The following is an 11841-nucleotide window of genomic DNA, read 5'->3' on the forward strand; positions in this document are numbered from 1 at the left end:
GATGGCTGAACATCACCTCACTGGTGTGTACTGTTGGCTCAATTTGGACTTGGCTTTGAACCTGTGCTGAAGCACTATTCTGGGCTCACTCGGAATTCGAGCCGCAAATACCCAGGTCAACTGATGACCAAGTTTAGAGTCACCGCGCAAGAGAACATAAGTGATATCGGAATCGGGAATATGTCGCGTGAAATGGGAGATTGCCCAACGCGCAGACATGTTATAGAAGTCCGAATTTCGTCTTTTGTTGTGTGCTTGAAGTCTCAATACCCGACGATCCGACGTTGAATAGTCGCCGGAGCCAGTCCATTAATTAAAAGAAGGCTATAGAAAGCTCGTAAGCTGATATATGTAGGCAGAAATCTCTGAACCCTTATGTCGTTTTGTTTGTCATCAAGGCATCCGTTGGTACCAACCACCATGGGACATAACCCCCAAGAACGCCGAGAAACCCGGCCTGCCGCCGCCATACGTGTCCGATATACCCAAGTCATGTGCCGGTATGTAATTCCGTCGGTACGACCTATTCCCGAATGTTGATGTTGTTGTCATTTGTTGTTGTACAGATTCTCCTCGTCATCTCAAAGCCGGTGGTGATATTTGCGCATTCCCTGCTTTGGCCACTACTCCTCTTTTACGGTTTGCTGCTCACTTGGTTAGCACATAGACAGAATAACGGGCCGGGAGCAGCAAAAGAAGAGGTTGAACATACCACCAACCAATCCATGCCCTCTGTGATGCCTGTCCCATCCACTGCACTGCAGGCCATGATGCTCCAGTTCCTGTCTCTTAGCTCGCCCAGGCGGAGAGCCTGAGAGATATCTGCCGCCCCCTTTGCACCTGGCTGATCTTGCTTGTTGGCAAACACCAATAGGGCAGCGTCCTTCAGCTCTTCCTCGTTCAACATAGCGGCCAACTCGTCCGCCGCGGTTTGCAATCGCTCCATATCGGTCGAGTCAACAACGAATATTACCGCCGCCGTGTTCGCATAGTAGCACCTCCAGTACGGGCGGATGCTGGTCTGACCACCCAGATCCCACACATTGAAGTTGAGATTCTTGTATGTGACTGATTCGACGTTGAAACCGATTGTTGGTATCGTGGTTACTACCTCGCCAATCTACAACATACTGTCAGCTCTCCGAACTGTGTGCGCTTCCATTCGTCATCTTTTCAACAGGTGGGCCTACCTTGAGCCTGTATAGTAGTGTTGTCTTTCCGGCATTATCGAGGCCCAATATCAATATGCGGATTTCCTTCTTTGTCCAAAAGAGGTTGGACAGGCTAGACAACCATGACATGCTCTGACCCATCTTTGCGTGTTGGCTAGTGCCCCGGAAGACTGAGAGCGCGTTGAGTTCGTAGGAGTGTGATGATTGAGGCAGTTGATAATTAGACGGATGAGGAGAGGATTTGACCAGACAGGGCGACTCCTTGATACAGATCGGGCTCTAACGTGTCGGATCGGGCCGTACTAGTCGATGAAAATGATGACGGCGAGTAGTGTATTATCGAGGAGGCAGCGAACGGAAGCGCGGTCAGCCCAGCTGGTATCTTTCGGATGCTCCCGTGCGCACGGTTGAAGACAGGATAAGCGAGGGTTTGTTGCGCCGTGGTATTGCGAAAAAAAAAGTGTTTTGGGTTAGGTTGCTTCAAGATGCTCCTCTCGTTGTCATAGAGAGGCCGTCGCTCAATGCCGCCAAAGAGCTCCTTTGATCGTGCCGGCACTCAGGGGTCCCGGGAGGCAAGGCCGCCCCAAGCGCCCTGCCCAACTGCAAACATCCTGGCAATCGATTGGCAGCGAGACGGCGCCGTGGAAACCTCCGATAGCCGCACTCGTGGCTCGTGCGCCTCCCTTCTGGACCCAAATGGACCTTCCGTCCTGTCAGAGAGCGGACTCCAAGAGTGAATGAGCCTGTGCCACAAGTACGAGCCACAGGCACACACGTGACTCAGCCACATGCGCACTTTCGGGCCCTAGTGTTCTGCTTGGTTTTTGAAAGCCCACACCAAATATTCTAACCCACCTCATCGACACCAGCCAAATCGACCGGTAACTCGACAACACCGTCAAAATGCCGGTACGTAACGTCCCACCACGTTGAGCGTAGAGAATGCTCCGAATTGCTCTGCTGTCGAATTTTCGGCCGTCCTGCGATGCCAGAAATGGCAGCGATACGGAATTCCCAAAATGATAGCGAAGCGATTGATTGAAGCATGGAGGAGGGGTCCATGACTTCACCTGCTCGAACGACGGCAAGACAAGTTATGCTGACGAGGTGCATCGCGAAAACAGAGCCACAAGACCTTCCGTGTCAAGCAGAAGCTTGCTAAGGCCCAGAAGCAGAACAGGCCTATCCCCCAGTGGATTCGCCTCCGCACTGGCAACACCATCCGGTACATATCACCATAAGCGCCCATTGCTGTCGCGTTCAGCCAGAGGAGAGGGAGAGGGATGGATAGTGACGGGGATGGTGGTGAGGGAAGCTGGAAAACAAACCAGCTGCCCCGGCTGTACCCGGCGCAACATGCCCTCTCTCGAGCTTTCTGCAATCAAGAACGCATGGCGACTGCTTCATCATGACGCTGGATGCTAACAAGAGACAAATAGCTACAACGCCAAGCGTCGCCACTGGCGCAAGACCCGTCTCGGCCTCTAAATGCTCTCACGATTCTTCCATATTCCACCCCCAATGATGGTCTTCTTTTCCTGGTTGCTCTGAACCACCTCCATTTTTCGAAAACTGGAGCTTGGGAATGCGACCTATGACGGCAACCTTCTTCTCTCGGCCTTTGTCCTACGAAACCAAACCGATAACGAAATCTTCCCGACCTCCCGCCACGGAGTTGTTTTGTTAGGGCGAAGTCACCGATCACCAGCAATCACAAAGGAGAAGCGGGCAAGGGCAACCAGGAAGCAAATACCGGAAGATGATGTGATCACAACCAAGTTCTGGCTCGGCGGCGGTCGGTTTTCAGCTGTGTTCTTTCGGCGGGGGGAAGTATCCTGGAACTCGATCCTTATTTTGGGGAAACGTAAACTTTCGGAGTACTATGCTTTCACGGCAAACATTTAGAAGGACGGTTACTGGGGGAATTAGGATCTGAAATGAGAGAAAACGTGGTGCACGAGAGTTGATTCCCATATTTGTTCTACCTATGTTCTCGGAACTGTGCTACAAAATTGGTTTATGTACCATGTACGTGTGCGCATTATATCAAGGTCTGTGGCACCGAGGGGGCTTGATAATCAAAAGACGTGGGTAACGTCTAAATCAGCCCGCCTACGTTCCATCAACGACTTTTGTACCCTTGTCTTTCATAAAGCGAGTAAAAATGAGCCATGATATACAACTTGGGTAAGCTCCCTCCTAGTTCTCTGCAATCTGGACCATTAGTATGTTGTTTGTTTGCACGGGCAACTCCATGCCATCTTTGCGCCGGGCCATGGTTGAGTTCGTTACGTCAAATTGGCAGTGGGAAGTGCCATTTCTGTATCTACCAGTGTTACCGGGAGCGCTTTAGCATAGGACGATGGTGGGTAGTGTGGAAGTATGGCTGACTTTTCTTTCCCCTACTCTGAGGCCCATTTTTTCCTGGTGACTCCGTGCCTTAAACCATGAATAGCTGCCACGAAACAGAGAGTCGTTGTTGCTACCATTAGACTACAGTTCACATGATGCGCGTATTAAGCGGATACGAGGTGCCAATATATAGAGTACGTTAGTGGTAAAGGGGATCATCATGGCAATAACACGGAACAGAATCGTGACGACGTTGTTGGCCTTTACGGTAAGGACGTTCTCGACACGTGAGGGCCTGGTTCACAAACTGTATCATCATAAGAAAACCCTCGATTCAACCTAAGAAAACAAGGAGCCGTAGAAAAAAGCTAGAGAACAACGCCTCTAAACGCCTGCCAACGCAAAGGTACGATCGAACGTACTGAGTGGAAGAGCTTCATTTGTGGCCCTCCCAGGAATGCCCAAACCGTATCACGTCGTCGTCGAGATGCTGTCGATAACACGAGATGTCTTTGATATCCATCTCCCAACATAACAGCTCTCCCCATATCCGCCGAACTCGGCTAACGTGTGCGTCCCGGTAGACGAAGCACAGGGGTAACCTCTGTCGTTGGTAGACGGTGGTCCCGGCGTTGCAAAGTGACTTGACGTGGAAACTGGTCTTGATCGGCTAACGGTCTTCCGCCCATTCGTTCTCGCGGCGGATCTGTTCCTCCTCCTCTGGAGTGAAATCGTTTGTGATATTGAACGTCTTTCGAATCTCCTCAGGGGACTTGCCCTTGATCATGTTGGCAACGGTCTTGCATCCAACATCAAGGAGGGGCTTGATGTCCATGTAGTTGGCAGCCTGGATGAGGAATATGTCAGCATGATCTGACCCTGCAGAACCTGAGTGATGTTTGCATATCAAGTAGCATCGGCGGGTAGAACGAGGGAGAAACCTACGAGAATGATCTCGAAGAGCATCTCCTGGTCAACCTGCATGAACTTCTGATCCCATTCGTCGATCTCCGTGCTCTTCTTACGGCTGTCGTTCTCGTCCTCGGTGGTCTGGGGCGGGTCCTTGCGGTGGTGCTCGCACCACTCGACAACCTTTCGGAGGACAGGCTCGTTGACGTTTGGTAGGGGAATAGCCTCGTTCATAACAGCCTCGTCGCCCAAATCCTCAATCAGGTTCTTGATGAGAAGGGATCGCTCGGCAACAACACGATCTGTGTTTGACGCCAGTTAGTCGGCTGCAGTCGCAGAGAAAGAAAAGGAGACAGGCCAGGTGGCGGGGTAACTCTACTCACCGACGGTGATGATTTGTCCATCGTTGCTCTGGAGAGATACCTTCTGGAGGGCACGTTCGTCGTTCTCCGCCATGTTGAATGTCTGTAGTCGTATTTTTGGCGTTAGAAGATACGTCGATGGATGTTGATGGGTTGAGTTGGCTGTATATGTGATTGATGCTGGTGGTGTGAATGATGCAAAGAGGGGATAGTTCAATTGTGGGGGAAAAAGTGGGAGACGGTGTTGTTATATAGGTACCTACCTGTTTGCGCAAATTCAAGCTCAAACGTAAAAGTGACCTTGCTCTGAGTTGCAGGAGGTTTGGCAATAATGAGAGAAGGAACGCACGCGGTGTGATGCAGTGGTTCTTATGGTTTCCCCGTGAAAGGTTGCCTGTAGTTTGCTTGGGCTAGTGATGAAAGTAGACGGAGGTCCGCGTGAGTGCCCGTTGGCGGGCGCAGTCGGTCCTTCCGACAAACGAGTCGCCTCTGCCTTCATTTTGTGGAGCTCGCTGCACGCAAAAGAGTCCAATTGCGCGCACGTAAAGTGCGTGCATAGACCACCTAGCAATCCTGGCGTGATCCCCCAGCTCGTCAGCCTTCTTGGGTTGGAATATAATGGGGTTGGGTGGTCAGTGCCCAAGCCCTGCCTGGAGGGACGGATGGACTTGCTCCAACACGGAAGACGCAGAAACGTCCTGGAGAAAGAACCTGACCGTTCACGCGCCGTTTCATGTACCTTTGGCACCACGCAGCTCCCATCGACGAAACGATGGGACATTTGCACACCAGTGATTAGTATTTTGAGTCAAGAAGAGACGATGTGGGGACCGTCGTTGGCGTGATCTGGGGACACTTGAAGCTACAGATGTCTTCATGCTTGCAATACACACAAAGCATTGCGTCGGATAATAAAAATGATCCAAGACCGGCACATACTATGTACATACGAATTAGGTTCGTTGACAGCTGACTAGATGTGGTTTCCCACACCAAAACTATGCGTTTTTCCAGATGCTCTATATTCACCAGCTATGTTCCGGCTCAGGACGATACGCCCGCACGCCCGGTAGATTTTACCCAGGCTTGTAAGTTGGATGTCGGGATGTCAATGGCTTCGGTTGGAAAAGCTCCTAGATGAAGTATATACATGATGGACAACTACTTAATGGCACCGAAAACTGTCCTGAGCCACTCTGGCTTTTGTTGCTATCTCGCATCATTGATACGGATTATCAAGTAAAGGGGTGCAGCTTGAATGTGCCAAAAGCTGCCGTACCTCCCGTCCAACGAGCACAGAAAATCAACTTCCGTGGGAGGAAGGACAAGCGGTCAACATGAGGGCCTATCAATATTCAAGGCCGCTTTGCTAGAGATTTAAGGAATGCAGCACATGATGCTGTCTATTGCGCTTTAGCACTAACAGACCAGGACATCTTTTGCTTACCATCTGCCGGTATCGCAGTATGATGTACACTCAGATCACGAAGGCGAAATGTCAAGATTCCAAAGCTGTGTCCCGGCGCGAATATAGGTACAAATAAAGGTACATATATACTATGTAATTCGTCATTCATGGTCCGGCTCACACAGATCGACAAGTTGCTGCACCCGTGCGGGAGGAGATTACCAAGGCACCTAGACTCGCGCCAACGAGCCTGCCGACTGGCCCGAATGCGGACGGACAACTGCGTGGGGAATCTGGAGATGTCCTCACCCCACCTAATTTGAGATTCAAGAATTCCAGAAGCCTTCCTTTCCGATCGCAGCAAACAAGTCCGAAGCTTGTCAAGATTCAAGCAATAGTACCTGCAGGGGCTCGCCGCGAAAAGTCGCTCATCACTACCTAGGTACCTACCTTCACATACGACCCTGCCGTCCAGGAAAAGTTGAACTCTCAGCTGCTTGCTTCCTTCGAAACTCGTGAATACTTCCATCTCAAAGGGCCTTGCGAGACATGATGGCTCGCTCCTTCACTGGAGAACACCTGGACGCCTGACGAGGGAGGTGTGATGCTTTGTACTAGTGCGGATGGTGACACTACATATGAAGCTGGATTAGGTGCCCCTGGTTACAGCGATGGTAGCGTACAGGGGAATTGCGGGAAAGGCGCGTTTGCATGATTCAAACGGACGGTCGGATCCAATTCTTTAGCGTGCCTGAGGGATGCTGACCATCACCCCCCTTGCCCTGTTCGGAGCTGTTCGCGGACAGGGTTCGCTCCTACGCAGTAGAGGTACCTGAGATGTGGCACGATGCCACCGTCCACTCCCGGTCCCATGGGCAATTGGGCATTCCCTTCCCACGAAGGTTACAGGCCCATCCCTTCCAGGTTCCTTTCTGATTACCACACCCAAAGATTCTCCTCGTCGCTTTCGGGTTATGTTTGAGCGCGTTCTCTTCCCGACACGCCATCATGCCGTTATTTTAATCACAGCGACTTCCCTCCTTAACATTTCCATCCGGTGATGCCCCTTTAGCTTCCCGCGAGTTCCAGTGCCTCGAACGGCTGCGTGCGCCCCAAGAACGGATGCTCACATGGGTCGCGAATGACTGCAGTCGCAGGATCACGAACTTGACATGTTGCGGAGAACATACCTTTTCTTGGTGTTGGTAAGGCTCTGGTTTGCCTTATCACCAAGCTATCTTCATCCAGATGAGAACTTTCAAGGGCCAGAGGTTATAGCCGGTATGTTTGTATTTGCACTCCGCAGACTGTATGGCGCATTGCTAACACTCGTCGCGCTTCAGGACAGATCTTTCATTATCCCGTCCGGCACACGTGGGAATTCACGAACGAGCACCCGATCCGTAGCGTTTTCCCACTATGGCCTGTATACGGGCTGCCGATGCTGCTTCTTCGCTGGCTTTGGATCGGAAATGGAAATGATGGCGAGATTCCGCCTATCGCAGTGTTCTGGACCCTGCGCGTCCTCATGTTCGCCATAAGCTTCGTCCTGGAGGATTGGGCTATCCACGAGCTCATACCATCGCCGAGACATAGGCGCGTTGCTGTCCTCATTGTCGCCTCCTCCTACGTGACCTGGACGTTCCAGACACACACCTTTTCGAACTCAGTGGAAACATTAGTAGTAGCATGGTGTCTGGTGCTGATTCAGCGCATTGTTGAGAATCCGGTAATTGGCCCAAACATATGCTTTCAATGCGCCTGGGTATCACGGTCACTGACAATCCGAATACAGAATCGCAGTTCGTTCCTTGCCTCAGCGGTATTAGGTTTTGTTGCGGTCTTTGGAGTGTTCAATCGCATCACATTCCCCGCCTTTGTGTTGATTCCTGGCTTGCAGTTGCTGAAATACTACTGGAAGAAGTGAGTCTGCCTGATCACAGTTTCCTGGATGCATGCTGATAGTCGATAGTCCTCTGTCATTTATGATATTGGTCTTTGCAGGTATCTCAACAACGCTGTTTGCCATCGCTCTCGACACGGCCTTCTACACACCGCACTCGATAACCTGGTTGGACCTTATAAGAAGACCTGTATTGACGCCGCTCAACAACTTTCTTTACAACATTGACCCGAAAAACTTGGCTCAACATGGATTGCACCCGTGGTACCAACATTTGCTTGCCAACCTTCCACAGCTGATCGGGCCAGCCGCCGTGCTTCTCTTCACCCGACCGCAATGCTCTATACGACTGTACTCTGCTATCTCAGGTCTTGTTGTTCTCTCCCTATCAAAGCATCAGGAAGCAAGATTCCTCCTCCCGACAGTCCCTCTCATCTTATCTTCCATTCGACTTCCGAAACGAAAGTCGGCCTTGCGCATTTGGCTGGGGTCCTGGATTGTGTTCAACCTCGTGTTGGGCATATTATTTGGGGTCTATCACCAAGGTGGTATCGTGCCAGCGCAAGTATTCCTGAGCAAGCAGCCTGATGCTACCCAAGCAATTTGGTGGAAGACGTATATGCCACCAACCTGGCTTCTAAACGGGAAGAACGAGGTCCTCACCACACGAGATGTTATGGGAATGAAGGGCGAGATATTGCTCGAGGAACTGGAGAAAATTGCCACATGCGATATCCCCGCGGACAGGAGGAGCAATGAATATCTGAAGGAGAAGAAGGGAACATATCTGGTGGCGCCTCTTTCGGCTGCATGGCTAGACCCTTACCTACCGAACAAGGGCCTGGACGGACTACGATTTCGGGAGGTATGGCGATATCGGCAGCATTTGAACCTGGATGATATGGATTTTGGTGATGACGGCGTTTGGAATACCCTGACTAGAGTAATTGGGAGGAGGGGCCTCGGGATATGGAGGGTTACCAAAAGTTGTCCCAAGTAGGACTGATAGAGTGGTATGGCGGAATGATTGATCAACGGCGGCCGTCTAATTCTACAGCGTTTTCTATAAAATGGCTGTATCTTGATGGAATTCCAGAAGTCCTCAAGAAACAATGAATGAAGCTTGCGCAAGGTCTTAATTCTGGAAACAACCACAGACAGGGTTGAGAAAGTAAACAAACATGTGCCAAGAATTAGGGGGGATCGGTTGTTGCGGGGAGCCAGCGGAAGCACGGCCGCTCGGGACAGGGGTGGGGATCGCGTCTTACAGGAAAGCTGACCGGCCCACGGGCTTCGACCCACTGTAAATTTGGAACTTGGGAGCACTGAAGCTCCGTCAATCACCCGAACAAGTCCATCCACTTCATCCGGTTCCGTCGAGTCAACACTGAAGGTACCGACAACACCACGCTCCGTAGCTGCCCGCACCTTCCCGTCCACAGCCAGCCACCACCACCACCACCAGGAACCACACTCGCCAAAGCCGCGATCTAGCCAAGATGGGTGGTCTCAATCTCGAAGTCTTCAAGGTGAGCGGCCCCTCCCATCCATCCCATCCCAGCTTCACCAAGCTGCCTGGGCCCTCCCCGAAAGAGCTCGCCCTTGTTCTTCCCTTCTCCGGCTTCGTTTGCTGTCTCGACCAAGGCGTGTGAGCTGCAGTGGGCTGACCATGACGGAAAAACAGTTCGGCATGTACCTCATGTTCCCCATCGGAATCATGTTCTACTTCGGCACCAACCTCGACCAGCGCTTTTCCGTCCCCGACTTCTGGCCCAAGCCCGAGAACGCCAACAAGGTCCCGTACGACCGCGACGAGATTCACGAGGAGCTCGAGAGGCTGCGCGCCAGGAGACTTTATTTGCGCGAGAAGAGGCTGGCGAGTGAGGCTCAGCAGCAGCAGCAGCAGCAGAACAACGATCAGGAGTAGTGCGACGACGTCGACTACCTGTCGAGGGGCCTGCCTATGAGAATTCTGGGCACAATTGAAGTTTACGGCAACTGACGAGACGAGTCATTCACCCTCAATTGAAGAGGGGGGGCTGTTGTGTTGTGGTTCTGGCTATGAGCAACTTCGGCTGAGGGGATTGTAAGATTACTGGAGTAGTAAAAGGAAGAGATGGAAGTCGACCTGGCCAGCTGGGCCGTCGCGGTTGGACAGCCATGGTGGTTAGTGGTGGACGAGTATCGACATGGGTTATAAGGCGTTTATGGGAAAACATGTCATTATTAGGTATCATGGTCACGAGGGAGGGACCTCTCTGCGTTGCATCGGGCCCGGACATCATCTTTGGAAAAGGGTATTTATCAATGTTTACAGTCATTTGTTATGTCCCTTCTTTTTGCTTTTCAGGCCAGGGCTACTCGTCAATGAGTTCAGTCACCCTGGCCCACTCGTCATCGCTCATGTTTCCCCTGGATACGTTGGACCAGATCGCCTGGACATCAGGGTAGTCTTTGATGCTTGTGAGGAGGTCCATAAACTTGACCAACTCGTCGGACGAGTCCAGAGGAGCTTTGGTATCCTCAATGGCATGCCACACAATGTCGGATTCGGCGATCTTGAGGTTGAACTTGGATCCAACAGCCTTGCAGATCTGCTGAGTTGACGAGGGGTCCGACCAGACAATAATGTTGCCCTCTTCGTCGTTCTCGAGATCCTCAGCGCCAGCCTCAATCGCATCCTCCATGATGTCATCTACGTCCAGGCCGCTCTCGCCCTTCTCAAAGATCACGCGGCCTCTCCGCTCGAAGAGGAACTTGGACGGGCTCTTGGCACCGTTCGCCTTCTTCACCATCTGGTTCAAGTCTTCTATAACGCGCTTCGTGTTTTCTGTCGCAGCGTCCACCACCAGAGCGATGTTGGGTGGTACAATCGCCTCGTATATCACGGGCTCTAGGGTAGCGCCTTCCGACGACTTGCCCTGGCCTCGGGCGATGGCTCCCTCGATTAAGGCCTTGGGGGTACCGGCCTTCTTGGCCGCCGCGACGATAGTGGCAAGCTGCGGGTTATCGTTGAGATTGGGTCCATAGACTAACTCGCGTAACTGCGTAAGCTCGGGCTTCAGCCGGCGGATGGGCATCGGGATGATCGGTGGAACGCACGCTTCGAGTACAAGGTGATGTTCTTGGTGAAGACGGTCCTGGCTGCATTTTTCTTGGCGTCGGCGGCGGCCTTTTCATGCTTGATCTTGGACCACTTGTTATGGCCAGACTGCAGGGCGGGACTGCTAACGAAGGTGCGCCGACAATGCGCGCATATCGAGGAGCTCGTGGATTTGGAGGAAGACCGGGAGAGTGGACCGATGACGATGCTCCGCGTGAGGGAAGCCATTATTGCACTTTGCGAGAGAAGTAGGTAGTCTGGAAGATGAGCAAAGCGCGTCAGATTGACAAACACTAGGAAATTTCGAAGGCGGGTTGACGCGACTCGACAACCCAGAAGAGAAGCGTACAAAGACAAAACGGCGAGACGGCTCTTCCCGCGACAATGGACGGAGCTCTCAGTCAAAATTCTGAGAATTGTTAGGTTAAGCTGTGCCGAATGGCGGCCGGGGTTCGGGCGCGGGGCGGGAAGGAAAACGGCCCATCGACATGGGCGGCGCGGTGGTTCGCCAGGGGCGTGTCCCGAACCCCTTGTCGGGTGTTGCCCCTCGAACACGACTCATTGGCCCACTGTATGTACAGCGTGACGCTTGCTTCCCTGAGGGGACGCCCATGTACATGCGCCCGCGGACT

The 11841-nt window shown here is 52.2% G+C and overlaps 6 protein-coding genes across 6 annotated transcripts; 3 read left to right on the forward strand and 3 right to left on the reverse strand.

Annotated features, from left to right (window-relative positions):
* Window positions 1-581: 581 nt before the first annotated feature.
* On the reverse strand, window positions 582-1482 carry B0T23DRAFT_126667 (ADP-ribosylation factor 1). The gene is made up of 3 exons (XM_062832124.1): window positions 1191-1482; window positions 713-1120; window positions 582-644 (listed from the first exon to the last, which is right to left on the reverse strand). The coding sequence occupies exons 1-3, from the start codon at window positions 1311-1313 to the stop codon at window positions 624-626; spliced, it is 552 nt and encodes a 183-aa protein (XP_062694553.1). The 5' UTR covers window positions 1314-1482; the 3' UTR covers window positions 582-623.
* Window positions 1483-2075: 593 nt separating this feature from the next.
* On the forward strand, window positions 2076-2660 carry B0T23DRAFT_428048 (ribosomal protein L39e; the record flags this gene model as incomplete). Its single annotated transcript, XM_062840109.1, has 3 exons — window positions 2076-2081; window positions 2297-2397; window positions 2612-2660. 3 exons carry the CDS (start codon window positions 2076-2078, stop codon window positions 2658-2660), a joined length of 156 nt encoding a protein of 51 aa, XP_062694554.1.
* A 1218-nt stretch (window positions 2661-3878) lies between these two features.
* Window positions 3879-5026, reverse strand: B0T23DRAFT_126696 (negative regulator sulfur controller-3). The gene is made up of 3 exons (XM_062832125.1): window positions 4817-5026; window positions 4470-4735; window positions 3879-4371 (listed from the first exon to the last, which is right to left on the reverse strand). The coding sequence occupies exons 1-3, from the start codon at window positions 4887-4889 to the stop codon at window positions 4195-4197; spliced, it is 516 nt and encodes a 171-aa protein (XP_062694555.1). The 5' UTR covers window positions 4890-5026; the 3' UTR covers window positions 3879-4194.
* A 2056-nt stretch (window positions 5027-7082) lies between these two features.
* Window positions 7083-9352, forward strand: B0T23DRAFT_356735 (GPI mannosyltransferase 4). Its single transcript, XM_062836181.1, has 4 exons — window positions 7083-7484; window positions 7547-7932; window positions 7999-8126; window positions 8176-9352. Exons 1-4 carry the CDS (start codon window positions 7376-7378, stop codon window positions 9104-9106), a joined length of 1554 nt encoding a protein of 517 aa, XP_062694556.1. The 5' UTR covers window positions 7083-7375; the 3' UTR covers window positions 9107-9352.
* Window positions 9353-9375: 23 nt separating this feature from the next.
* B0T23DRAFT_378252 (uncharacterized protein) lies at window positions 9376-10421 on the forward strand. The gene is made up of 2 exons (XM_062837080.1): window positions 9376-9635; window positions 9791-10421. Exons 1-2 carry the CDS (start codon window positions 9606-9608, stop codon window positions 10031-10033), a joined length of 273 nt encoding a protein of 90 aa, XP_062694557.1. The 5' UTR covers window positions 9376-9605; the 3' UTR covers window positions 10034-10421.
* On the reverse strand, window positions 10422-11683 carry B0T23DRAFT_378255 (transcriptional regulator-domain-containing protein). The gene is made up of 2 exons (XM_062837081.1): window positions 11209-11683; window positions 10422-11137 (listed from the first exon to the last, which is right to left on the reverse strand). Exons 1-2 carry the CDS (start codon window positions 11435-11437, stop codon window positions 10464-10466), a joined length of 903 nt encoding a protein of 300 aa, XP_062694558.1. The 5' UTR covers window positions 11438-11683; the 3' UTR covers window positions 10422-10463.
* Between the last annotated feature and the right edge of the window lie 158 nt (window positions 11684-11841).

Source organism: Neurospora hispaniola, assembly GCF_033458365.1.
Source record: "Neurospora hispaniola strain FGSC 10403 chromosome Unknown B0T23scaffold_3, whole genome shotgun sequence".
NCBI lineage: Eukaryota > Fungi > Ascomycota > Sordariomycetes > Sordariales > Sordariaceae > Neurospora > Neurospora hispaniola.

Excerpts from the sequence above, each read along its gene's own strand:
- B0T23DRAFT_126667 (XM_062832124.1), bottom strand. The coding sequence starts at position 1,313 with ATGGGTCAGAGCATGTCATGGTTGTCTAGCCTGTCCAACCTCTTTTGG. Across the intron at positions 1,121-1,190 it reads CACTACTATACAGGCTCAAG|ATTGGCGAGGTAGTAACCAC; the intron begins GTAGGCCCACCT and ends AGTATGTTGTAG. Across the intron at positions 645-712 it reads AGGGCATGGATTGGTTGGTG|CAAACCGTAAAAGAGGAGTA; the intron begins GTATGTTCAACC and ends CCAAGTGAGCAG.
- B0T23DRAFT_356735 (XM_062836181.1), top strand. The coding sequence starts at position 7,376 with ATGTTGCGGAGAACATACCTTTTCTTGGTGTTGGTAAGGCTCTGGTTT. Across the intron at positions 7,485-7,546 it reads AGGGCCAGAGGTTATAGCCG|GACAGATCTTTCATTATCCC; the intron begins GTATGTTTGTAT and ends GTCGCGCTTCAG. Across the intron at positions 7,933-7,998 it reads AGCGCATTGTTGAGAATCCG|AATCGCAGTTCGTTCCTTGC; the intron begins GTAATTGGCCCA and ends ATCCGAATACAG.
- B0T23DRAFT_126696 (XM_062832125.1), bottom strand. The coding sequence starts at position 4,889 with ATGGCGGAGAACGACGAACGTGCCCTCCAGAAGGTATCTCTCCAGAGC. Across the intron at positions 4,736-4,816 it reads TGGACAAATCATCACCGTCG|ATCGTGTTGTTGCCGAGCGA; the intron begins GTGAGTAGAGTT and ends CGTCAAACACAG. Across the intron at positions 4,372-4,469 it reads TGCTCTTCGAGATCATTCTC|GCTGCCAACTACATGGACAT; the intron begins GTAGGTTTCTCC and ends TTCCTCATCCAG.
- B0T23DRAFT_378255 (XM_062837081.1), bottom strand. The coding sequence starts at position 11,437 with ATGGCTTCCCTCACGCGGAGCATCGTCATCGGTCCACTCTCCCGGTCT. Across the intron at positions 11,138-11,208 it reads CATCACCTTGTACTCGAAGC|TCTATGGACCCAATCTCAAC; the intron begins GTGCGTTCCACC and ends TACGCGAGTTAG.
- B0T23DRAFT_378252 (XM_062837080.1), top strand. The coding sequence starts at position 9,606 with ATGGGTGGTCTCAATCTCGAAGTCTTCAAG. Across the intron at positions 9,636-9,790 it reads TCAATCTCGAAGTCTTCAAG|TTCGGCATGTACCTCATGTT; the intron begins GTGAGCGGCCCC and ends ACGGAAAAACAG.